General features: G+C 42.4%; 5 protein-coding genes across 11 annotated transcripts; 3 read left to right on the forward strand and 2 right to left on the reverse strand.

The window, feature by feature from the left end:
- Nucleotides 1–1,367: 1,367 nt before the first annotated feature.
- Nucleotides 1,368–8,395, forward strand: LOC113024474 (leukocyte elastase inhibitor-like; the record flags this gene model as incomplete). Its single annotated transcript, XM_080303134.1, has 7 exons — nucleotides 1,368–1,382; nucleotides 4,008–4,125; nucleotides 6,842–6,984; nucleotides 7,365–7,442; nucleotides 7,588–7,677; nucleotides 7,749–7,929; nucleotides 8,057–8,395. Coding segments are annotated over 7 exons (852 nt in total), but the record flags the coding sequence as incomplete, so codon positions are not given.
- Nucleotides 8,396–9,013: 618 nt separating this feature from the next.
- On the reverse strand, nucleotides 9,014–17,413 carry LOC113024475 (uncharacterized). 4 transcript variants are annotated; one of them, XM_080303117.1, is made up of 4 exons: nucleotides 17,292–17,413; nucleotides 17,045–17,198; nucleotides 9,746–9,902; nucleotides 9,014–9,610 (listed from the first exon to the last, which is right to left on the reverse strand). In XM_080303117.1, the coding sequence occupies exons 2-4, from the start codon at nucleotides 17,053–17,055 to the stop codon at nucleotides 9,080–9,082; spliced, it is 699 nt and encodes a 232-aa protein (XP_080159243.1). In that variant the 5' UTR covers nucleotides 17,056–17,198; nucleotides 17,292–17,413; the 3' UTR covers nucleotides 9,014–9,079. The 4 variants fall into 4 exon arrangements, 3 of the variants coding, with proteins under 3 accessions (XP_080159243.1, XP_026027387.1, XP_080159242.1); XM_026171602.2 differs by lacking the exons at nucleotides 17,045–17,198; nucleotides 17,292–17,413 and adding exons at nucleotides 10,072–10,168; nucleotides 12,658–12,797; XR_013909753.1 differs by lacking the exons at nucleotides 9,014–9,610; nucleotides 9,746–9,902 and adding exons at nucleotides 10,072–10,168; nucleotides 12,658–12,869.
- LOC113024472 (serine/threonine-protein kinase pim-1-like) lies at nucleotides 11,121–15,007 on the forward strand. The gene is made up of 9 exons (XM_026171596.2): nucleotides 11,121–11,261; nucleotides 11,671–11,913; nucleotides 12,048–12,200; nucleotides 12,322–12,416; nucleotides 12,554–12,601; nucleotides 12,705–12,923; nucleotides 13,927–14,107; nucleotides 14,194–14,364; nucleotides 14,454–15,007. Exons 1-9 carry the CDS (start codon nucleotides 11,201–11,203, stop codon nucleotides 14,543–14,545), a joined length of 1,263 nt encoding a protein of 420 aa, XP_026027381.1. The 5' UTR covers nucleotides 11,121–11,200; the 3' UTR covers nucleotides 14,546–15,007.
- Nucleotides 17,414–17,511: 98 nt separating the features above from the next.
- Nucleotides 17,512–19,150, reverse strand: LOC145429513 (uncharacterized). 4 transcript variants are annotated; one of them, XM_080303133.1, is made up of 4 exons: nucleotides 19,017–19,150; nucleotides 18,796–18,853; nucleotides 17,676–17,857; nucleotides 17,512–17,583 (listed from the first exon to the last, which is right to left on the reverse strand). In XM_080303133.1, exons 2-4 carry the CDS (start codon nucleotides 18,823–18,825, stop codon nucleotides 17,568–17,570), a joined length of 228 nt encoding a protein of 75 aa, XP_080159259.1. In that variant the 5' UTR covers nucleotides 18,826–18,853; nucleotides 19,017–19,150; the 3' UTR covers nucleotides 17,512–17,567. The 4 variants fall into 4 exon arrangements, with proteins under 4 accessions (XP_080159259.1, XP_080159258.1, XP_080159257.1 ...); XM_080303132.1 differs by having other exon boundaries at nucleotides 17,676–17,875; XM_080303131.1 differs by having other exon boundaries at nucleotides 18,796–18,908; nucleotides 19,017–19,129.
- On the forward strand, nucleotides 19,089–22,800 carry LOC113023438 (somatostatin receptor type 3-like; the record flags this gene model as incomplete). The annotated part of the gene is made up of 2 exons (XM_026169434.2): nucleotides 19,089–19,115; nucleotides 22,051–22,800. Coding segments are annotated over 2 exons (777 nt in total), but the record flags the coding sequence as incomplete, so codon positions are not given.
- Nucleotides 22,801–22,926: the final 126 nt, after the last annotated feature.

The following is a 22,926-nucleotide window of genomic DNA, read 5'->3' on the forward strand; positions in this document are numbered from 1 at the left end:
TTTTTGATTTAATGATTGTGTTTAGGATTATTGTGTGAATGTGAGAGTGAATGAATAGTGGCATTGTAAAGCACTTTGGGTGCCTTGAAAAGCGCTATATAAATCCAAACCATTATTATTATTATTTCAGAAACATGTTTAGAGGATCTTTGTAAGCCTGTATTTACTTTAAAAGAAGGGAAGCACTTCTTCATCCTACAGAAAAGGTGACACATTACAGATGAGTTCATAAAAAGTGTCTCTGTCACTCTTTCAAGGCTCTGTCCCTTTTTCTTTTTTTACTGGAATAGCATGGTAAAGTAGGCCTAGGCTGCCATCTTGTGGCAGTGTGTTGTTACTACAACATATGACATTGTGTTTCTATTGGAAATATAATTCAGCACCACTGAGCCGCTCTCTGTTACAAACTGAACCTGTTTTTTTAGACGTATAAATCACTAAGTACAGTGAAGCTTTTGGTTTTGTAAAAGTGTTTCTTATTCTAAATGCATGTTGATTTTTATCAGGGTGAAGAGCAGTTAGCAGTGCATTCATGGACATCTTTAAACTATTAATTGAAGAATCTTTGGTGATGATGGCATGAACTAGAAACGTGAGCTCCAGGTGAGACTGCACAGAACAACAAGTGTCCTTAAACTGCATCAACTGATGACTTCTCACAATTTTATTCTACTGTGTGTTTTTATCATTGAACGTTTCTGTCTTCAGGTTTCTCTCAGACCAAGATTGAATGTGATGACAAGGGTGATGGATGGTGTGACATGTGCTGCTGGCCCACAGAACCAGGTGAGTATGCTGTCCATGTGCTCTGCAACAATGAGGACATCCAACACTCTCAGTTAAGATTAGTTTTCGTGATTGTTGCCTCAAGGCCTGAGATCATGGTGGTGGGCTTGTGATGGACACACATGGCTGAAACCTCTCCTGTAGAGGCTAAGCCCAGGCTTGAAGCCACTGGGCTGTTCGTTGGCGGGGGTGACGCGATGTCACTGGTATGCATGAAGTTATTAAACTTGATACAGTCCAATAACTCCAGCCTTACTCATCTTGTCCTTCAGATTCTTTATTTTCAGGATTTAACAGCAGCGCAGCGGTCACAAACTGTTTGCTTCCTCCCGATCAACAACACAGCTGCCGCTAATTACGTGTGTCTACCATTGACCTCGATCTGCAAACGGTTATTGACAGGTTATCTATTTGATTCTGACTTGGTGTGATTTGTGTTAAAGGACCCCTGAGAACAGCTCACGTGCCTCCAGTCCCTCCTGCTCAGACTGTGAAAACTTCCCGATGGTTCCCACTCTGGAGACCTCCTACCTTGCGCGGGCTGCAAAGAACGAGTTCCTGAACTTGGTGCCTGATATTGAAGAAATGCGACCAGGGTGAGTAATGCCATATTAACCCAAATACTGTCACTATGACATGTGTCTCACAGACCAAATGTAAGTCGACACTCATGTTCTCTAGTTCAAGCAGAAATGATGTGGATCGATTCAAATTCCTGAGCCTGGATGATTTCAGCTGGAAACAAACCAACTCTGCTTCTTCCTCAGATAATTCAATTCAATTCAATTTTATTTATATAGCGCCAAATCACAACAAAAGTCGCCTCAAGGCGCTTCATAGATAATAATAATGGATTGGATTTATATAGCGCTTTTCAAGGCACCCAAAGCACTTTACATTTACAAGCCATTATTCATTCACTCTCACATTCACACACACTGGTGGAGGCAAGCTACGGTTGTAGCCACAGCTGCCCTGGGGCAGACTGACAGAAGCGAGGCTGGCATATCGCGCCATCGGCCCCTCTGGCTAACACCAGTAGGCCGTAGGGTAAAGTGTCTTGCCCAAGGACACAACGACCAGGACAGAGAGCCCGGGGATCGAACCGGCGACCTTCCGTTTACAGATACAGAGAAAAACCCAACAATCATATGACCCCCTATGAGCAAGCACTTGGGCGACAGTGGGAAGTAAAAACTCCCCTTTAACAGGAAGAAACCTCCAGCAGAACCAGGCTCAGGGAGGGGCGGGACCATCTGCTGCGACCAGTTGGGGTGAGAGAAGGAAAACAGGATAAAGACATGCTGTGGAAGAGAGACAGAGGTTAATAACAGATATGATTCAATGCAGAGAGGTCTATTAATGCATAGTGAGTGAGAAAGGTGACTGGAAAGGAAAAACTCAATGCATCATGGGAATCCCCGGCAACTATGCAAGTTGTAAACAGTTGTAGGATTAAAGATTATTGAATGTACAGAATGATTATTTACACAGAGCTATACAGTAGTGCAGTTAAGATAAGTGAGGGTGTAGATAGTTTCTACAGAGGCTATATAAAGTGCTAGTGGTTGTGAGTGGTGGTTCACTCCATGTTATTATTGTGTGTTTGAGGGTACAGTTGTCCATTGTGGGTGTGTGTATGTTCAGTGCATGAGTTTAACGTGGGTCAGATGTCAGGAGGCAGAGTTCAGGAGTCTGACAGCTGTGGGGAAGTAGCTGTTCCGGTACCTGGTGGTCTTAGTCTGGAGGCTCCTGTGGCGCCTCCCAGAGGGCAGGAGGGTGAAGAGTCCATGTGATGGGTGACTGGGGTCTTTGATGATTTTCCCAGCCCTTTTCAGACACCGCTTCCTGTAGATGTCCTTTATGGCAGGAAGTGGTGCTCCGGCGATGCGCTGGGCAGTTTTCACGACCCTCTGCAACGCCTTCCGGTCCGAGGCAGAGCAGTTCCCGTACCAGACTGTTATACAGTTGGTCAGGATGCTCTCAATGGTGCAGCGATAGAAGTTCACCAGGATGTCTGAGGACAGGTGGTTCTTCCTCAGAGTCCTCAAGAAGAAGAGGCGCTGGTGAGCCTTCTTGACCAGCTTGGAGCAGTTGGTCGTCCAGGTGAGATCCTCGGAGATGTGGACTCCCAGGAACTTGAAGCTGCTCACACGCTCCACAGCCGTCCCCTTAATGTGGATGGGTGGATGTGGGTCAGCATTCCTCCTGTAGTCCACGATGAGCTCCTTGGTCTTCTCGGTGTTAAGCAGCAGGTTGTTTGTGTCGCACCACTCAGCCAGACGATCCACCTCCTCCCTGTAGGCGGCCTCATCGTTGTCACTGATGAGGCCAATCACCGTGGTGTCATCTGCAAACTTAATGATGGTGTTGGAACCATCAGCAGGTCTGCAGTCGTGGGTGAAGAGGGAGTAGAGGAAAGGGCTCATCACACAGCCTTGTGGTACACCGGTGTTCATTGTGATGGTAGATGAGCAGTGGTTATCCAGCCGGACATGTTGGGGGCGGTTGGTCAGGAAGTCCAGTAACCATTTGCAGATGAGGGAACTGATGCCCAGGTCTGTCAGTTTCCTGATGAGTTGTGAGGGGTGGATTGTATTGAATGCTGAACTGAAGTCTATAAACAGCATTCTGGCGTAGGTGTTGTTGTTGTCCAGGTGTGAGAGGACAGAGTGCAGTGCGATGGAGACTGCATCCTCTGTGCTCCTGTTCTGGCGGTATGCAAATTGGTGGGGGTCCAGGGTGGGGGGGAGACAGGATTTGAAGTGTGCTAGGACCAGCTGCTCTAAGCACTTAGCTATTTACAGTTCATAACAAGAGACAAGGCACCATTTCTCTCCTTTGTGTTCCAGTCATCACAGCAGATTAAACTTTTAAAATATTTGCAAATAGTATAAAGAAATATATAAAGAAGTAAAACAGTAATTTATTAATACTTAGAAATACTAAAACTTACATTTGTCAGCAAAAACTGCTGCCATCTGAACCGAAACGTTACAAACCAGCTTACCCACAATCTGTGTATTTTTCTATGCTGGCTACTTAAATTGGCATCCAACAAGCTATTTGCTTTAATCTTTTATTAGACAAAGGCTGACTGGTTAGTTCAAGCTTCAACTGCATCCAAAGGACTGAAAATGTTTTAACACAGTGACTGAACTTGATTGAAGTCTCCGTAGTTTGTTGAATCTGTTTCGAGTGACTTATTTTCACAATTCCAGGAATTTTTAAAAGGCACCAAAAAGCATTACAACGCTGAGCTCGAGTCTGTGGACTTCAAAGGAAATGCAGAGGAGGCCAGGGTCCACATCAACAGCTGGGTGGAGAAGCAGACACAAGGTAAGCATAATGTAACTTTAAATGATCTCCACTGTAAATCCTTGGGGATCAGTTGTGTTGTGTTCAGTTGAGACATTATTACCGGATTGTCCACCGTCCACATTATTTTCTGTTTCCAGTTCTTCCAGTCTAATTTCTATTCAGTATTAAGCAGCACTATCTCTGGGTTTTACTGTTTGGTTTCATGCTATTAATAAAACCATCACAGCAGTATGTTGCTGTAAATAGCAGGCCAATTCTTCTATTCTTATTATATTATGTGATGGGTACTTCTACTTTGATCACTTGTGTCTTTAACATATTGTTATTTTTCAGGCCCATTTAGGATTGGCTGCTATTGATTCTATATCTTTATATTATCTTAAGTGCAGCAGGAAATTCATTCATTGTTTTTATAAAAGCGCGATACAAATACAGGCCATTTATAAATCTACCATCTATAATAATAGGATACAAGGACTTTCCATGAGGGTTATAGGACTGTGGTGCCACCTGCTGGAAATGAGACAATCTTAATCCCATTATTTTTGTAGGAGCCATTTTTGGGTTGATACCTCATGTTGCCGCTAGAGGTAACCTTTTTAAGTTTCTTTTTCTTTCTTTTTTTTTTTTTTACTTTATTTAACAAACAATGAGTATACAACATACGAACAGATGAAGTATACAAAACAACAGAACATGAACACAAAAAGCCAAGAGTAAAAGAAAAGGGTAACAATTATAAGAATACACATACATGTATTGTTTTGAGAGCCTTTGTGTTGGTGGAGTCTGATATTGATTGTATGTACATTTCCACATCCTTAAAATAATGACAGAAATATGGTGTTTTGTTAGTAAACTTACATTTATGGATAAAAAATGTAGCTAAAAGTATGAACAAATTCATCATAAAAAACATTTATCATACTTCTTGGGGAACTTAAACAAACAGAATAAAACATTTTCCCATCGTAAAGAAAACTCCCTTAAAATATGGACAATAACAAACCTGCTAAATTCCTTCCAGAATCTCTGTGTAAAAGAACAGTACCAAAAAAGATGCGTCACAGTTTCTGGATGATCCCCACAGAAAGTACAATTAGTATTTATGTCCCTTTTAAATTTTACCATGTAGTGACTGGCTGGATAACATTTATGTAGAATTTTAAATGAGACTTCTTTCACCTTATTTACAATCAAATATTTATGGGGGACCATCCAGACTGTCTTCCACTTGATATCTGGAACATATCGGTTCCAATAAGATGTTATATATGGGAGAGAGACGATATCTTCTTGGAATAAACTACGTATTCTCTTATTGCTGTTACCAAGTTCCTGTGAAAAGCAGATTTTTCCTATTGGTGACTCAGCTGGATCAGGGAGAGTGACTGAGGTAGATATTGAGCTGTCAGTGTTTTTATATAACATTAAAGTCCCTGAGGGTGTGGCACCAAGCACCACTGAGGATTCCACCTTTTTAAGTTCCTGTATGGTAGGTTTATGTAAGGTATTTAAGGTGGACGCACGTAATCAGCGTCAGGTGTGTTGTTAATCATAAGAAGGCAAAACGTTTGTGACCGCTGCGCTTTTATCTTAAAATGTTTGGAACAAAGACCAAAAAGGACAAGATAAGTACTGCTGGAGTTATTGGACTGTTTAATTAATTCATGCATACCAGAAGCATCGCGTCACCCCCGCTAACAACCTCCTGAGTGGCTTCTTTCTTCTTTTTTTTTTGCCTGTCCCATTTGGTTCTTTAGCCGTCAGAATATTTGTCTGAAGACCAACAAGGATACCCAATGGATTTATTTTGCCAAATGGATCATCGCGGCATTGCCGTATTGGTCCATTTGATCGACCTTTGTTTTTATTATTTATTTTATTTTATTTTCAGTTGTTACAGACGGGACAGACATGAGTGAGGGACAGGAAAGGGAGAAAGAAAGAGGAAGGGGGAAAATAAATAAATAAATAAAATCTCCTGGATCACCTGTTGAGAGAGAAAGAATAGAAAACAAGCAAAAAAAACCAAAGCAACTTTCTAAACACAACACCATCGCATTAATCTAGCTAAGTGTAAACAGCAGTAAATACTAAATATTCAATGTTGTTGTGCAGCACGCAGGACAGACAGCACACAATGTGCTTTGAAGTAGCAGCCAAGAAAGGTGTAATTTAAGTCTACGAGCAGTGAACACCCGTGTGCACACCTGTGTGGATCAGCGCGCTTGTATTCAAATGGTTTCCACATGTAATGGTCTGCAAGAGGATGTAGCGAGCCATAGCCCCGTCCCCCAGGCCATGAAGCAGGCATGGAGGAGATCCAGGCCCCAGACATCCAGAGGCCCCAGAGTGTGAGAGCCCAAGGAGGACCACCGGAGGGGCATCCGTGCCACCCTCATGGGAAGGGCTGAGGATCCCCAGACGAGGCGTCACCCAGTAGCCACCGAGCAGAAGCTAGAGGGAGCTGCACCGGCGTGCCCGCCGGCTCTGCCGGCAGCCAGCTGTGCCTCAGTGGCTTCAAGCGTAGGCTTGAATTTTGTTCAAGCCTACACTTGAATTTTTGTTTTTTGTTCCCTGTTATACTGATCATAAAGCTTTTTCCCCCTTTTTTTAAAATAAAAACCATCTTGCTGTTGCCCTGTTTTCTGATTTTATAGCTGAAGATGTTGTACAGTAACTAGTGCATCTTTGGTAATAGTTAATAGTTTTCATAAATCCTTTTTACCAGATAAAATCAAGGACTTGCTAAGCCAGGATGCAGTGGGTAGCCTGACGAAGCTGGTTCTCGTGAATGCCATTTACTTCAAGGGCAGCTGGAACACGCAGTTTAAGGAGGAGAAGACTGCTGATGCGCAGTTTCGACTGAACAAGGTAACAGTGCAGAAAGGCAGCATAGGATGGTGCAGTTATACTTTGATCTGTCATACTACAAACGAGCTGTGGATTTTGCTGAATGAGAACATGAAGCCTGGAGCTCTGAGGGGATAAAATCGTGCTTTTAGGACGATCACTTTCCAACTTTATGCAGTTATGCAATGCAGTTTATTATTCATGTAATATCCAATAAGTTCTCAAATAAATCTCAAACAACAGCACATCACAAACTTCGACTAACAAGAACAAGTTGTGTTGTGGCGTGTGCTCTACATCCAAATCCACTCAATGGCTGGAATAAAACCATGACAGAACTTTTTGAGATCATTTTGAGACTAAACACAAAAAACATTTCTCTTGTCTCCCCTATTTTTCAGAACGACACTAAGCCGGTGAAGATGATGCAGCAGAAAAGTAAATTTCCTTTTGCGACCATTCCTGAGGCCAACTGCAAGGTAACATCCATCACTTTCAGCTTATTACAGGATTTCACCAGCATGATCTAAAACTTGTCTTTTACAAATATCAGCCTAAATTTCTAGATTAGGAAGTCAGATCATCTTTGATGGAGTAATAAATAAAAACAATGTTTCTGGACAGATTCTTGAGATGCCGTATAAAGGAAATGACCTCAGCATGCTCATATTCCTGCCTAATGACATAGAAGATGATACCACAGGCTTGGAAAAGGTAAGATGCACTTACCAGTACTTTAATGTCCAGTTTCAATCAGACAAGCTAGTGACACTGTATCCACACAGCTGGAGAAGGAGCTGACCTATCAGAACTTTGTGGACTGGACTCGCCCAGACATGATGAGCCCCAACGAGGTTGATGTCAAGCTCCCTCGATTTAAGATGGAGGAGAAGTATGACTTGGAGAAAATCCTGACCAACATGGGAATGGAGAACGCTTTTGACATCTACAAGAGAGACTTCTCTGGTGAGAAATATTGCACCAATGAGACACACTGAATCAATTATACAGTTATATTGAGAGCACAAAAACTGCAAAACATCATCTGGTAAAGAAAAAAACACAACTGATTTCTGGGCTCTTCATCTACTAGGAATGTCTCCAGCAAATGACCTGATAGTGTCCAAAGTTGTCCACAAGGCTTTGGTGGATGTAAATGAAGAAGGAGCTGAGGCTGCTGCTGCCACTGGGGTTGACATGGAAGTCCGCTCTATAACGATTCCCGCTGAGTTTGTTGCCGACCATCACTTCATCTTCTTCATCCGACATAAACCCACCAAGAGCATTCTCTTTGTGGGCCGGTACTGCTCACCCGAGTAAACACGAGCTGACATTGACATGAATTAAACATAAAACATTATATACAGTATAAGATTTTGTAAGGTAAACCTAGTTCATACAAATGAAGTAAAGAAAAGTTATTAAAACAAAACGTGCCTTGCTGTTTATTCTTTCAGTGTCCCACAGTAGCACATTTCCTGCTAGGAAAATGTCAGAAGTCACATCATTTCTGTAAATTGGGAAGTAACTGTAATACATCAAGTCACCTCTGTCTCTTGTTACCAGGACTTTTTAAAATGAATGGTGCAACATGGAAAGAGGCCCTACACAAGAGTTTAGCTTTGAGCTCAATATGCGATGATCCTTTCAGCCATGACATCTCTGACATGGGAAACCAGGGAATTTGATTAGAAAATGGTGAAGGATTTTCTTTTCAGTTAGAAACTGGATTTGTGTAACATGGTGGTGAAAAGCCCCCAAAGAAAGCAGCATATGATCAGTCGCTATATTGCATTTAATACAAACGTCCTTCGTGTATCCTTTGAATACAGAACAGATCATTTCTGATATCTATGAGTAAACCCAACCAGCACGTGTCCCAAAAGACCCCACAGTGTTTTTATCTGGCTTTTCCCTGACAGTTAGTGGACACTGACAGATGTGTGCTGAATATGAAAGGACACAAAAGAACTAAAGAAGGTTTGCAGGGTTAAAAACAAGAACTACATGAAGGTTGTTTCATCCTGCTGTAACTTATGACAGAAGCATCTTTTGTTTATTTTTTTATTTATTTACACAAAGACAGATGTTGAAATAACAGGAGTAACAGTTTAATTCAATTGAAATCAGTCCAATCGTCTATAATGAAATTATTGTTTTTCATTAGTTGGCAAAAGATGGGGGTTGTTGACGGCAATTCAGTGAATGCAACAGGGGAGGACGCCAGTTTGGATGGAGGGGAATCAGCAGGACAGATGAGATTTTGTTTAGGAGTCGAGTAGTTGTGTGAATGAGGAGAGGAGAGCACATTAGACTGCTGAGAGACGGGGAGGTAGTCAAGCACTGACCACATGTCTTCTTGGATTTCAGCAAAACAGATGGGCTCATCTCGGTCTTGAAATAATTCAACTCGGGGTTGAACTGATGCAGTTTGAGAGGCATCTACAGGAGAGGCAGGGGTGGGTGAGGGCTGCTGAGACTGCGCAGTGATGGGGAGGGGGTCGAGCTCTTCCAGCACTGACAGCAGTTCTTCCTCACTGTCTGCGACAAAGGCTTCCTCTGTCTGGAACTGAAGGGCTGCAACAGGGGAGTCCAATGAGTCCTGCTTGAAATATCTGGCTTTCTGGTCGTTTGAAAGCGACTTCCACTGTGGACAGAAGATCATAAGAACACACTGTGAGCACTGCTACTACACATAACTACAGGACAGCTGGGACACATGCAAAAACATGAGCAGACAACATTAACAGATGCATAAATGTATGCAGAGTTACACACTTACTCTCTGTCCCACCACTGCATTTACGGCTGCACTTCCAGGGATGTTGAGTTCAGCAATGACCTTTGGCCTCTGCTCTTTGAGATAGAGCATGAAGGCATTTGGCGGCTTCTTGACGTATGGCCCATCTTCATCCTGCTGGGCTGGGCACTTTCTTTTTCTTCAGGAATAAAACACAGAGTAAGAGCACATGTTAGCACTGTGTACAACTGTGAGGGAAGCAGTTCAAAAACACGAGACAAGCTGTAAAACTGAATGAAATCAGGCACCATTAATGGATCATTACAATAATTCCTGCAGACATCTGCAAACAAATGACAGATACTTGCAGATCAGTGAACCAAAGCAGCAGAGCAAACTTAGTTTGGAGTGGAGGTGTTAGGTGGAGGAGCAGGAGTGACATAATCATACATCTGTACACCGTTCCTACACAGATGAAGGGAGACAGATATGAGATAACAGGAAGAAGTTATGAATATAGAGATGTTCAGCAGCTGTGTTCACTCCAGTGTTTGTGTGTTTTACGTACAGTACTCCAACAGGACGCAGGTTCTGGAGCACACAAAACACACAACAGGTGATGAGACAAGCTGCAATACTATCATCTATCCACTAGGTGGAAGAATTGATCAGTAGAAAGAGGAGATGTGCTCAAAACGACATTCATACATAGATTTATTCTTCTTAGTTAGTCTTAAGAATTAGGATTCACTGACAGTGAAGAAGTTTCAGACGTGCACTCGCGTTTCCCCTTTTGCCTTTTCCTGCTCCAGCCAAGTCCTCCGCCTGCTCTACATCTCTCCTATTACCTTTTATTACGCTTGCACTCATGCCTTTGCCTTTCACCACTTCAAAACTGCGCCTTCTTCAATATTACCTTCATATGCTCTCTTTGCTTTTCGCCTTCCTCACTACACTAAGTACCATTTTTTAACGCTGTGTACTCACTCTTGCTAAGTACATGTGAACAGATCTTGAAGAAAAAAAACAAAACAAAACATACTTTTCTTTTCTCTTCTGATACTATTGAATGATCCTAACAGAAAAAAACAGAGTTAACACTGACTTAATAAAAAAGTGTTATATTTTATCTCAGATAAACTAGTCAGTGTTTATTAGTGTTTGCTCAACTAGAAGTCTTCATAGTAGCATCCACACATCAAGTCTTTAAACAAATAATGAAAGGATAATGAAAGAAAGTTTAATGTGAAATTACTGAATTATATGAAATGCCAGAGTGTTTTTCTTTAAACTACTTGGGACACTGCCTTTTAGTGATGTCACTAAAAGGCAAGGTTCTAATGTTGTGTTGCCATAGACTCCGGAGTTTACTTTTAAAGCTCACTTACAGAACTGACTTATACAGCTTAGTTAGAAAAGTCAAGCATCCAGACATTTGAAGGACTATTCACTCATTAAGGTGACATTTTCTATTTTAAAAGTTCTCAAAAAATTAAGATGAAAAAGGAAACAAGAAAAGTTACGACTGAGGCAGATAAGAAAGATCCAGGAGATCAAAGTAAGTAAAAAAAAAAAAATCCCCCAAATAACAGAATGTACATTTCTAACAATGTTGAGGCTCTGTGTATAAAATGATTCATTTTTAGAGGATTTAAATCCTGGTTTTGATTGAAACTAACCTGAGTGCAACATGTCTAATCAAAGAAAGGTTACTGGGGCACTTTGTCTTTTGGTAAAATAATGTGACAAGTTTATTCTTGGACTGAGCAGTGAAAACAGAGCAACAAGTGTCATCAGTATCTAGACTTAGTAGACCTAATATGGACTCGTGTTGGTGTGTTTTTTTTATCAAAAGGATAAACTTGTTATATTGTAAGCAATACTAATTTAAAATTCAATGACATCAAAATCCTTCTAGTCCTGATGTCGAGCGCTCTTTTTCACTAATGTGTTGTTGTTGTTTATAGATTGTAAGAGCAGGATGGCTAAAAGAAAGGCCAGTCCTGAAAAAACGACCCCCATAAAAAGAAGGAGGGTCACTGAGCAGGCTGGTCCTTCCACCAGCTCAGATGCTCATGTGGTCGGGGGAGTTAAGCGAAAGGTCCAACAAGATGAAGCGGGGACAACCAATACAGCAAAGAAGCGTAAACTTCTTGAGCATGTGAGCGGTGACAAGGGGCAGGCATCTTCCTGGTTGGACACTGGTAAAGGTAGGCTAATTAGTTGAGTGAGGGGTAGATTAAGTGTACATCTGGTTGCTAGTTTGAAGATATTAGTGTTTGGGAGATATTTGTGTCTATTATCTAATAAGCTGACGTGCTTTTGGTGTTTTCCACATCTGCAGACTGCAGCATAGAGATTTCAGAGAGCTGCAGTAAAAACAAAAAGGCTGGCAAAAGGAAAGCTGCGGGAGACACCAGGGACCCACCTAAGAAAAAGAACGTGGACCAGGACAAAACCAAAACCGTTGCCAAAAAGTCAGTGGCTGAACAGAAACGTAAGTAGCAAGCAGCTTAGCTTTTATATTCAGGTGAAGAGCAAAATGAACATTTAGGGTACAGCAGAGAGTAATTTGTGTGACAGCTGTAGTAAAACCCAATTTGTGTTTGTCTGTTTAGGTGACTTCCAAGCGAGATACGTGGAGGAGCACCGGCTTGGAGAAGGAGGCTGTGGAGCAGTGTTTGCTGGCTACCGCATAAAGGATCATTTACCAGTAAGTGTTCAGATGGTGGTAGTAAGACAGGCAGTAATGCAGATAAGGGATAATATCGTAAGCTGAGATGTATGCTGTTTTACACCTTTAATGATGTCATACTGAGGAAATGCTCATCAATGCCCTGTGTCTTTTAGGTGGCCATCAAACACATCCCAAAGGGGAAAGTGTACTGCAAAGTGAAGGTAAATGTGCAAGACTTGAATTGTTTTTACATTAGTGGATTGCATGCAGCGTTCACCTGTGGAACGTCTGTGCCTCATCATCCACTTTGTTGAAATATTTCAGGATGATAACGGGAAGAATGTGTCAGTGGAAGTTGCCATCATGCTGAAGCTTGCAGCTGAAGCAGATGGATCAGTGGAAACATCAGCCCCAGTGTCTCTGTTGGAGTGGTTTGACTTTGGCAGAGAGCTGATCCTGGTGATGGAGAGACCTGTCCCCGCTGTGGACCTGGATAAATACATAGAAGAAAATGGAGGATTTTTGCCAGAGGACAAGGCCAAGGCAAGTTGACTTGCCTTAGAAGAGTCTTAGACTGTACATCATTCAATCAAAGCACAGAGTATTAGAGAAACATTAACCCATTGATTGATTATTGTCTTTTTCATCGTTTCCAGGTAGGGCTGGGCTATATCATACCATTCACGGTAATACCGGTGTAATTTTGGGCAACGATAGGAAAATGAAATATCGCGCTAGAATAGGTAAAACGCGCATGCGCAGTGCCTATGTTTACATACGCAGATGGCGGTGACGCAGAAAGAGAAGAGCAAAAGTGGATCGTTGAATGAAACGGATGAACCAGAACTGGTTTGTAAAAATGCTGCAACTTTAGTGGTGTGGAACTGGTTTAGCTTTCGTCCGTCAGATACACAACAAAGCACGATTTTTGGTAGCGCATGCTAGCGGGCCGCCGTTATTACCGTGTTGTTTGGAAAATACGGCACACTTAAAATCAATCCTTTGATTTTTCTGAAACTCGACAGTGCCCCTTATAATCCCGTGTGCCTTATGTATGAATTCTGGTTGTGTTTACTGACCTCAAAACGATTTTATGTACACGGCGACTTTGCTAAGCTACAAAGCCGCACCGCTCGATGGATTGTCGGAGCATTACGGCTATCGTAGGCAGGCGCCTCGCGGAGTGATACGTACTGCACCTCAACGTGATATTACCGTATTGTGTGTGAATAACCTCTTTTTAAGCTTTGTGGATATTTTACATGGTTATGCTGAGGATATGTCGGCCAATTTCCACTGGAAATGCCTTTTGGTTAAACTGTCAGCAAGGAATTTGCATTTGCACTGTTACATTTTTATATAACTTTAATGCACATAAAAAAACAGCTGCTTGTTTAAGTGAAAATACATTTATGGGGTTTTTTGCACTAATAAAGTTGTGGAGTTGTAAAGTATTTTGTCTAGTGTCAGTTATATCGTTATCGCAACTTTTCAAATGTATATCGTGATAAATATTTTTGGTCATATCGCCCTGCTCTATTTCCAGGTCATTCTGAAGCAGCTGGTTGATGCTGCGAAGCACCTGGAGGATAAACACATCTTTCACCGGGACATCAAGAGTGAGAACATTCTAATTGAGACCGGCTCAGATGTACCGCGTGTTCGTATCATCGACTTTGGACTGAGCTGCTTTGTTAAGGAGCAGTCGCAGTACCGCGTCTTCTATGGTAACATATTCTGCTCTTGCTCTTCACAGATGTCACAATTTTCGCCTTTTGTTTTAGAAGAAATTGCAATTGTGTCTGTTTATTAGGTACAGAAATTTACTCCCCTCCTGAGTGGTACGGGCGCAGTTGCTACAGATGTGGACCCACCACGGTATGGCAAATGGGAGTGGTTCTGTACGAAGCGCTTCATGCCGGGGACTTTAACACCACGAGCTTCCTCAAAAAGCGCCTGAAATTCAAAAGACATCTGTCCAAAAGTAAGAAAACGTCACACTTCAAGACTGACTGATGGCTTGGACCACTGGAACTATCATCTTCATGTTTTTTCTCTTTCCTTTCTTTCCAGACTGCCGGGATTTCTTGGACGCCTGTTTAACCAAAGTCCCGGAGACGCGGCCGACGCTGGAGGAGCTACAGCATCACACTTGGCTGAGATAAGCCTATCACACACACACACACAAACACACACAATTCAGACGTTATCATTTATGTGTGATGTATGAATTACCTTTCTTTTTTTCAGGAAATAATTTTTTTTAATTGGCCCACTTTAAATTTCAGTGTTTTGGAATTCCTGTAACCCCCCCCAGCCATCCCAGGAAAGGGGATCTCTCTTTGAATGGGCTTTCCCGAGGTTTCTTCCCGTCAGTCTGGCCCCCCCAGGGGAGTTTTTCCTCGTCTTCATAGAGAGCTTGGGCTGGCTCAGGAGCTCCATCAAAACTGTCTTTATTTAATTACTCTAATGTAATCATATACTTTAAAGTAATCAAATAAAAGACAGTAAAAATCTGAAGACTTGAAGTAAACTTCCATTAAAATAAAACTTGTTTAATTCATCTTTGCTGAGGATACTGTGTTATTACTATTTCAAGGATTATGTCAGAACACCGGATACTGGTACCCATCCCTACCCATCACTAGGGAACAGAACAAACCAGACATCAATTACAACAAAAATGACACTGACCCAGCCAGCATGACTTGTCTGCCTTAAGAAATGTTTAGCAATATTACAAATTGGGTGATATGCCTTAAAGTAGCTTCTCATGTGTTCAGCATTGTCAAAGGCTACATTTTAATTAAAACCACAATCTAGTAATGTTCTGTCTTTAACCTTCCTAATTTGTTTTTTGTCCTAACCTAACACTAAATTGCCAGTGAAAACAAAAGTTACATAAATAAAGAAGAGTAAAGAAAATTACGGTCTTTTTTATTGTAACAGTTTACCAGTGTACAGTTGGGTTTGTGACATATCTATCTAATAGACTCCAATTTGTGCATGTAAATGGAGAGTCCTCTTCACACACTGAGGTTAATTATGGAGTTCCACAGGGTTCAGTGCTAGGACCAATTCTGTTTACATTATACATGTTTCCCCTAGGCAGCATCATTAGAAGACATAGCATAAATTTTCACTGCTATGCAGATGACACCCAGCTCTATCTGTCCATGAAGCCAGATAACACACACCAATGAGTTACACTGCAGGAATGTCTTAAAGACTTAAAGACCTGGATGGCCGCTAACTTTCTGCTTCTTAATTCAGATAAAACTGAGGTTATTGTACTCGGCCCTGAAAAGTTTAGAAATATGGTATCTAACCAGATTCTTACTCTGGATGGCATTACCTTGGCCTCCAGTAACGCTGTGAGGAACCTTGGAGTCATTTTTGACCAGGACATGTCCTTCAACGCACATATTAAACAAATATGTAAGACTGCGTTCTTCCATTTGCGCAACATCTCTAAAATTAGAAATATCCTGTCTCAGAGTGACGCTGAAAAACTAGTTCATGCATTTATTGTGTGAATGTGTGTGTGAATGGGTGGATGACTGGATATGTAAAGCGCTTTGGGGTCCTTAGGGACTAGTAAAGCGCTATATAAATACAGGGCATTTACCATTTATTACTTCCAGGCTGGACGACTGTAATTCATTATTATCAGGATGTCCAAAAAACTCACTGAAAAGCCTTCAGCTAATCCAAAATGCTGCAGCAAGAGTCCTGACAGGGACTAGAAAGAGAGAGCAGATTTCTCCTGTTAAATCCAGAATTGAATTCAAAATCCTGCTCCTCACATACAAGGTCTTAAATAATCAGGCCCCATCTTATCTTAATGACCTTGTAGTACCATATCACCCTATTAGAGCACTTCGCTCTCGCTCTGCAGGCCTACTTGTTGTTCCTAGAGTATTTAAAAGTAGAATGGGAGGGAGAGCCTTCAGTTTTCAGGCCCCTCTTCTGTGGAACCAGCTTCCAGTTTGGATTCAGGAGACAGACACTATCTCTACTTTTAAGATTAGGCTTAAAACTTTCCTTTTTGCTAAAGCATATAGTTAGGGCTGGACCAGGTGACCCTGAATCCTCCCTTAGTTATGCTGCAATAGACGTAGGCTGCCGGGGATTCCCATGATGCATTGAGTTTTTCCTTTCCAGTCTCCTTTCTCACTCAGTATGAGTTAATAGACCTCTCTGCATTGAATCATATCTGTTATTAACCTCTGTCTCTCTTCCACAGCATGTCTTTTATCCTGTCTTCATTCTCTCACCCCAACCGGTCGCAGAAGATGGCCCCGCCCCTCCCTGAGCCTGGTTCTGCTGGAGGTTTCTTCCTGTTAAAAGGGAGTTTTTCCTTCCCACTGTCGCCAAAGTGCTTGCTCATAGGGGGTCATATGATTGTTGGGTTTTTCTCTGTATCTATGAAGCGCCTTGAGGCGACTTTTGTTGTGATTTGGCGCTATATAAATAACATTGAATTGAATTACCTGAGGAAGAAGCAGAGTTGGTTTGTTTCCAGCTGAAATCATCCAGGCTCAGGAATTTGAATCGATCCACATCATTTCTGCTTGAACTAGAGAACATGAGTGTCGACTTACATTTGGTCTGTGAGACACATGTCATAGTGACAGTATTTGGGTTAATATGGCATTACTCACCCTGGTCGCATTTCTTCAATATCAGGCACCAAGTTCAGGAACTCGTTCTTTTGCAGCCCGCGCAAGGTAGGAGGTCTCCAGAGTGGGAACCATCGGGAAGTTTTCACAGTCTGAGCAGGAGGGACTGGAGGCACGTGAGCTGTTCTCAGGGGTCCTTTAACACAAATCACACCAAGTTAGAATCAAATGGATAACCTGTCAATAACCGTTTGCAGATCGAGGTCAATGTTCCTAAAAATATGTTTACTTCTGGCCCATGGAGCCACAGCGGGAGTCCGAGAGAGGGGCAGGTAGAGGAAGGGGTGAGGGTGGCACTGCTGAAGCTCGTCACGGATGGATCACGTCCGATCGGTGAGATGAGAGAAAGCTGAAGTGAAACAACAGCAGGATGAGGTAGACGTCAATATAGGAACTCCCTGATGTGACACAGAAAGGCTATTTTTTAATTTCTTTGTATTATTTCTCACCTTGCAGTCACTGATGCTGTTCACCAGCTGCTTGTATTCAGTATTGAAGGTGTGTGTCAGAAGGCGCAGGCACTACAACACAACAGGAACAAGACCGATCAGCTCCGAGCAGAGAAGGAAGAAGGCAGCAACAAGAACGCCCACTAAGCCCACGTTTTTCTCACCTTGGTGGCCAGCTCCTTCTCACGCTTTCAAAGGTGGTGCTGGAGATCTGCGAGGAGGCGGAGGTGGACGTGGACAGAGTGCTGGAGCTCACGCTGGGGGACAGAGACTCACTCAGGGACTTGGTGGTGGGAGCTGTTCCCACGGGAGCCGCCTCTCCCAGAAGGTGACGGGTCTTTTCCACCTGGAAGAAAGATGGGGGCTAATGTGAGGTAGGGAGAAGAGGGGACGTTAGTCATGTAAAGGCCATAGGTGAGGGTAGGGACGTAGATCGACCGGTAAATTGAGAGCTTCGCTTTTACACTCAGCTCCCTCTCCACCACGACGGACCGGTGCAGCGTCCGCATTACTGCAGCTGCAGCCCCAATCCGTCTGTCGATCTCCGGCTCCCTTCTCCCATCACTCGCGAACAAGACCCCGAGATACTTGAACTCCTCCACTTGGGGCAGGAACTCATCCCCGACTCATCCTATATTTCCGTTTTTATATTTCTAATGTTTGCCTTGTTTTCTTCACTGTCTAGTCTGCCTCTGTCTTGCCTGTATGGATGCATTTACACCGAAATGTCCCCAACAAAGGATGTTTTAATTCACCACTATTCCAGTGAAACACGAGTCTCCCATCTTCCTGCTACCAGTCTGGAGTTTTTGTTCACCAAAGCACACACCAACTTCATACTGACGGACAGATCACTGCCCTTTTGCCGCCTTGTCTGACCGTGTTTTGTGGCTGTGGTTCACTTCACCTCACTCTTCCCCATTCTTGTCATTAAATCAGGCTGTTCTGCAACCATGGCAGCCATTCACTCTATGGCTTTATTCATGGTGTATTTTACCCCTTCACCAAAGGCCGTTCTCGTTTCCAACATTATATTTGCAGTGTTCGTCTATCTATCAATATCTGCGGAGTATTTTTTTTAACGAGTATCCTATTTTCTAAAGCACAGCATGTAAAGGGTAGCTCGGTTAGCAGGATGCTAGCATGTAGCGCTTAGTGAGACACGCCTCAGACGAGTTGAGCAAAGACCCCGTCTGTGTACTTTATACGTGAGCAACGGATTTAAATAAAATTAAGGTTTCAAAAGACAAACTTGAAGATAAAAAAAAATATATATATACTCACCGGAGAGCCGCCAGGGTTTGCCGCTGCCATCTTGGCGCTCCTAAATTCAAAACTGCCTCTGCAGTCAGGCAGGGGAGGCGTGGAAATTGTCTTTGAGTTAGTCAAACGTTTTCCTTAGTTCGAGTAGATGATAAAAAAAAATAATAATAATAAATGGGATTTTAAGTAGGACTAGGCGTTCTGTAATGATCTCTATTTAGGAGAAAAACTTAATCACTCACCTTTAAACAGCTCTCTTTTAGGAGACACACTGCTGGCTAACGGTGTCATGTGATCAAACAGCGTAATTTAATTGGCTGAGAGCCACTCGACTCGATCTGGTGCTGATTGCTCTGGCTTGGGTCATTAAAGTTCATCACTTTTGCGGTTGAATTTTTGCAGGTGAATTTTTTTCAGGTGAATTTTTGCAGGTGAATTTTTTGCAGGTGAATTTTTGCAGGTGAATATTTTTGCAGGGAAATTTGGAGGATAAAAATTCAGTGTCATAAATTCAATGTCTAAAAATACTTGAATTCTGATGATATTATATTTCTTCCATAGCAGAGCGCCCAGAGTCGGCGATTAGAAGAAGGTCATTGAAGACTCTTAGTAGGGCAGTTTCGGTGCTGTGACGCGGTCTAAATCCAGACTGGAATTTATCACTTATACCGTTTCTCTCTAAGTGGGTCTGTAGTTGCTGAAGCACTATTTTCTCTAAAACTTTTGACATGAAGGGGAGTTTAGAAATCGGCCTGTAATTTGCTAGAGTGTTACGATCAAGGCTACTTTTCTTGATAACAGGTTGCACGACTGCATGTTTAAAGACAGTCGGAACATAGCCAGATGACAGTGATGAGTTCATTAAAAATAAGATACAGGACCCGATTGTATTCAATGCATTCTTAATGATACGAGAAGGAATAATGTCATGCAGAGAATTTGAGCTTCTCAGGTTATTAATTATTTCCTTTAAAGTCGAGAATGACACAGGTTCAAACTGTTGAAAAACCGTTGAACATTCAGAAACTGGGGCTTGATTTACTACTGGAGAATGTGGGGCCCTTAACACCGAGATTTTATCTATAAAATAATTTAGAAATTTTTCGCAGAGGGCCGGGGAGGCACCCATCGAAACGTCAGAGCAGGGATTAACCACTGAGTTAAAGATTTTGAACAGAACTCGAGGATTGTGACTATTAGTCGCAATAATGTTTGACAAAAAAGAAGTTTTTGCCATTTTGGCAGCCTTCTGAAATTTAGACCGGCTCATATGCAGGATGTCAAGGGACACCTGAAGTTGATCTTTTTTCCATCTCCTCTCAGCTCGACGACATTCACGTCTAAGAGCGAGGGTGGATTCATTTAGCCAAAGTTGGCGAGAGGTTTTACGGCGTTTGGTCTTTACTGGAGCCACAGTGTCCAAAATAGAAGAACATGTAGAAATAAAAGAGTTGACTACGCCATCAACCGAGAGAGGTGCATTACTGATGTCATCATAACAGAAAGAGTTAGCAAAGGCCGCAGAGAAAAGGGCAACAGCCTCAGAATTAATCAGACGCGATAGGCTCAGTGGACCCTCAGAGTTCAGTTCCATATTGCATAACTGAACAATATGAATACAAGCATGCTGATCCACACAGGTATGCACACAGGTGTACACACGGGTATTCACAGACGCGGACTACAGCTTTCTTGGCTGCTGCCTCAAAGCACATTGTGCGCTGTCTATCTTGCGTGCTGCACAATATCGTTTATTATTTAGTATCTACTGATATCTACTGCTAGCTAGTTTATTGTGATGGTGCTGTTTTTTTTTATTATGTTGCTCTTTGTTGTTTGCTTTCTCTTGTGTTTTTTTTCTCCATACAGGTGACCCAGGTGTTTTTTTTTTGTTGTTTTTTTTCTTTCTCCCCCCCCTTCTCACCGTCTCTTCTCCCCTTTGGTTTTCTTTCTCTCCCTCTCTTTCTTTCATTCTTTCTCCCTGTCCTATCCCCCAGTCATGTCTGTCCCGTTTGTAGCAACTGAAAATAAAATAAATTCATAATTATAATAAAGGTCAATCAAATGGACCAATATGGCAAGGCCATGATGATCCACTTGGTAAAATAAATCCGCTTGGCATTTATTTAATTTATATAGTATTGTTGTCTAGATGTCTAGATGCAAAAAAATGTCACTTGTGAGTTTTACAGAGAACACATAAACACTAAACATGCAGCAAAAGTCTCCTGCCCACTTGAAACCAAGAACAATACAGCACTTGAGTGCCGGCTGTCTCCAGGCAACCTCAAGGTAACAAGACTTCCCAAGTTGCTGTCTATCCAATAATAATTTAAAGTCCATACTAGCAAAGAACAATCTAAGACGTGATGGGAAATCTGTTACCTTTACACAGTCAGCCTAGATGTTTCCTCTAAAACTCTAAAACACAATTATAATGCAGTTTAGTTGGAGTTTCATGGACCTGGATTAACGTTACATTAATGATAATCCAGGTGCTAATCTAAGCTAAATAACACCTAGCACCTTTCTTACTCCTAAGGGTTTTACATAAATTCTATACTTTGACAAAAACTATTATTATGTACTATATTTATATTTTAAAGTTAAGCAACAAGTTTGCTGCAGTGTGTATAATTGCATGCAAACTGTGTGCTGTGTGTATTCCACCATGTAAAGCGGGGTTCCCCAATCCCAGTCCACGGGGGCCAGTGTCCCTGCAGGTTTTAGATCTCACCCTGGGTCAACACACCTGAATCACATGATTAGTTGATTACCAGGCCTCTGGAGAACTTTAAGACATGTTAAGAAGGTAATTTATTCATTTAAATCAGCTGTGATGGATCAAGGACACATCTAAAACCTGCAGGGACACCGGCCCTCGTGGACTGGGATTGGGGACCCCTGATGTAAAGGATGCTACAAAGGATGAAGCATTTTCTCCAACAACAGATCTGCTCAAACAGAAACTGAAAACAGAACTCAGGAAAGGTCCCAGAACAAACTTTATAGCTTTACAGACACATTTCAGTGGACAAACAACCAACACGGCTGATTTGTTGGAAGAGTTGGTTAACTGGACATCTCCAAAATGTTAGAATACACCTTTAATGCATTAATTGCTTTATATTTCATGTCCACATGAAGTGTGCTAAATTAATTAACTTTGCTTTCTGTAGGGCTGCTGATCTTCTACTGATGTGAGCTTACCAACAACTGTTGCCTGATAGTCGTTAACGCCTCAATGGAGCTCATCCAGTTTGTTTGCTGCCTCAGGAAGTCCCTACAGCTACCTGGAGCAACACCTCTGCCCCCTCCTACTCTCATTTCCTGCTCCTTTCTGCTCCCTCCAAACCGCTTCACAGCTTCAACCAAGATGACACTTCGTTTCTCCTTAACAGCTCCTGTCAAAATTGCACCAAAAGTAAACCAGGATCCCTCCCTGGCTTGGCTGGAATCTTCATCCCACTCATTTATTGCATCGTTTGTGTCATTGGCTTGGTGGGAAACACTCTGGTCATCCATGTTGTTGTCAACTACACAAAACACGAGTCAGTCACAAACATCTACATCCCCAATCTAGCCATTGCAGATGAGTTTTTCATGCTGGGCCTACCCTTCTTGGCGGTACAGAACACTTTGCTCTCGTGGCCTTTCGGCTCTCTGATGTGCCGAGTGGTTATGACAGTGGATGCCATCAACCAGTTTACCAGCATCTTTTGTCTAACTGTGATGTCAGTGGACCGATACCTGGCTGTGGTGAATCCCATCCGCTCTTCTTGGTGGCGGCGCCCCCACGTGGCTAAGGCTATCAGTGGCACCGTTTGGGCGGGGTCCTTTGTGGTGGTGCTGCCGGTAGTGGTGTTTGCGGATGTGCTGAAGGATGATGGGAACTGCAGCATCGTATGGCCTGAACCAACAGAAGTGTGGAAGACATCGTTTATTGTCTACACGTGCACTGTTGGATTCTTCTGCCCCCTGCTGGTCATCTGCTTGTGCTACCTGCTGATCGTCATCAAGGTATGACTTTTAGAGTAACACTGAAATAATTTGAGCTTTTAAGATAAAGGAGGAAGTTGGAGACATTTTTGAGAAAGTGTAGTCTATTCAATGCTCTTTTCTAAAAATATTACATAGTCTAACTCAGATGGG

The sequence above is a fragment of the Astatotilapia calliptera genome, chromosome 6 (assembly GCF_964374335.1).
Source record: "Astatotilapia calliptera chromosome 6, fAstCal68.1, whole genome shotgun sequence".
Lineage (NCBI taxonomy): Eukaryota > Metazoa > Chordata > Actinopteri > Cichliformes > Cichlidae > Astatotilapia > Astatotilapia calliptera.

Bases quoted from the DNA above. Each gene is read 5' to 3' on its own strand.
- LOC113024475 (XM_026171602.2), bottom strand. From the start codon at position 12,682: ATGATGAGGCACAGACGTTCCACAG. The intron at 10,169-12,657 runs GTGAACGCTGCA...TCATCTGTGTAG, and splicing joins GAGGCACAGACGTTCCACAG to GAACGGTGTACAGATGTATG. The intron at 9,611-9,745 runs GTAAGTGTGTAA...TTCTGTCCACAG, and splicing joins ATGCAGTGGTGGGACAGAGA to TGGAAGTCGCTTTCAAACGA.
- LOC113024472 (XM_026171596.2), top strand. From the start codon at position 11,201: ATGAAAAAGGAAACAAGAAAAGTTACGACTGAGGCAGATAAGAAAGAT. The intron at 11,914-12,047 runs GTAGGCTAATTA...CCACATCTGCAG, and splicing joins CTGGTTGGACACTGGTAAAG to ACTGCAGCATAGAGATTTCA. The intron at 12,924-13,926 runs GCAAGTTGACTT...CTCTATTTCCAG, and splicing joins TGCCAGAGGACAAGGCCAAG to GTCATTCTGAAGCAGCTGGT.
- LOC145429513 (XM_080303130.1), bottom strand. From the start codon at position 19,065: ATGACACCGTTAGCCAGCAGTGTGTCTCCTAAAAGAGAGCTGTTTAAA. The intron at 18,909-19,016 runs GTGAGTGATTAA...ACTCGAACTAAG, and splicing joins TAAAAGAGAGCTGTTTAAAG to GAAAACGTTTGACTAACTCA. The intron at 17,876-18,795 runs GTGAGTATATAT...ACCTCACATTAG, and splicing joins CAAACCCTGGCGGCTCTCCG to CCCCCATCTTTCTTCCAGGT.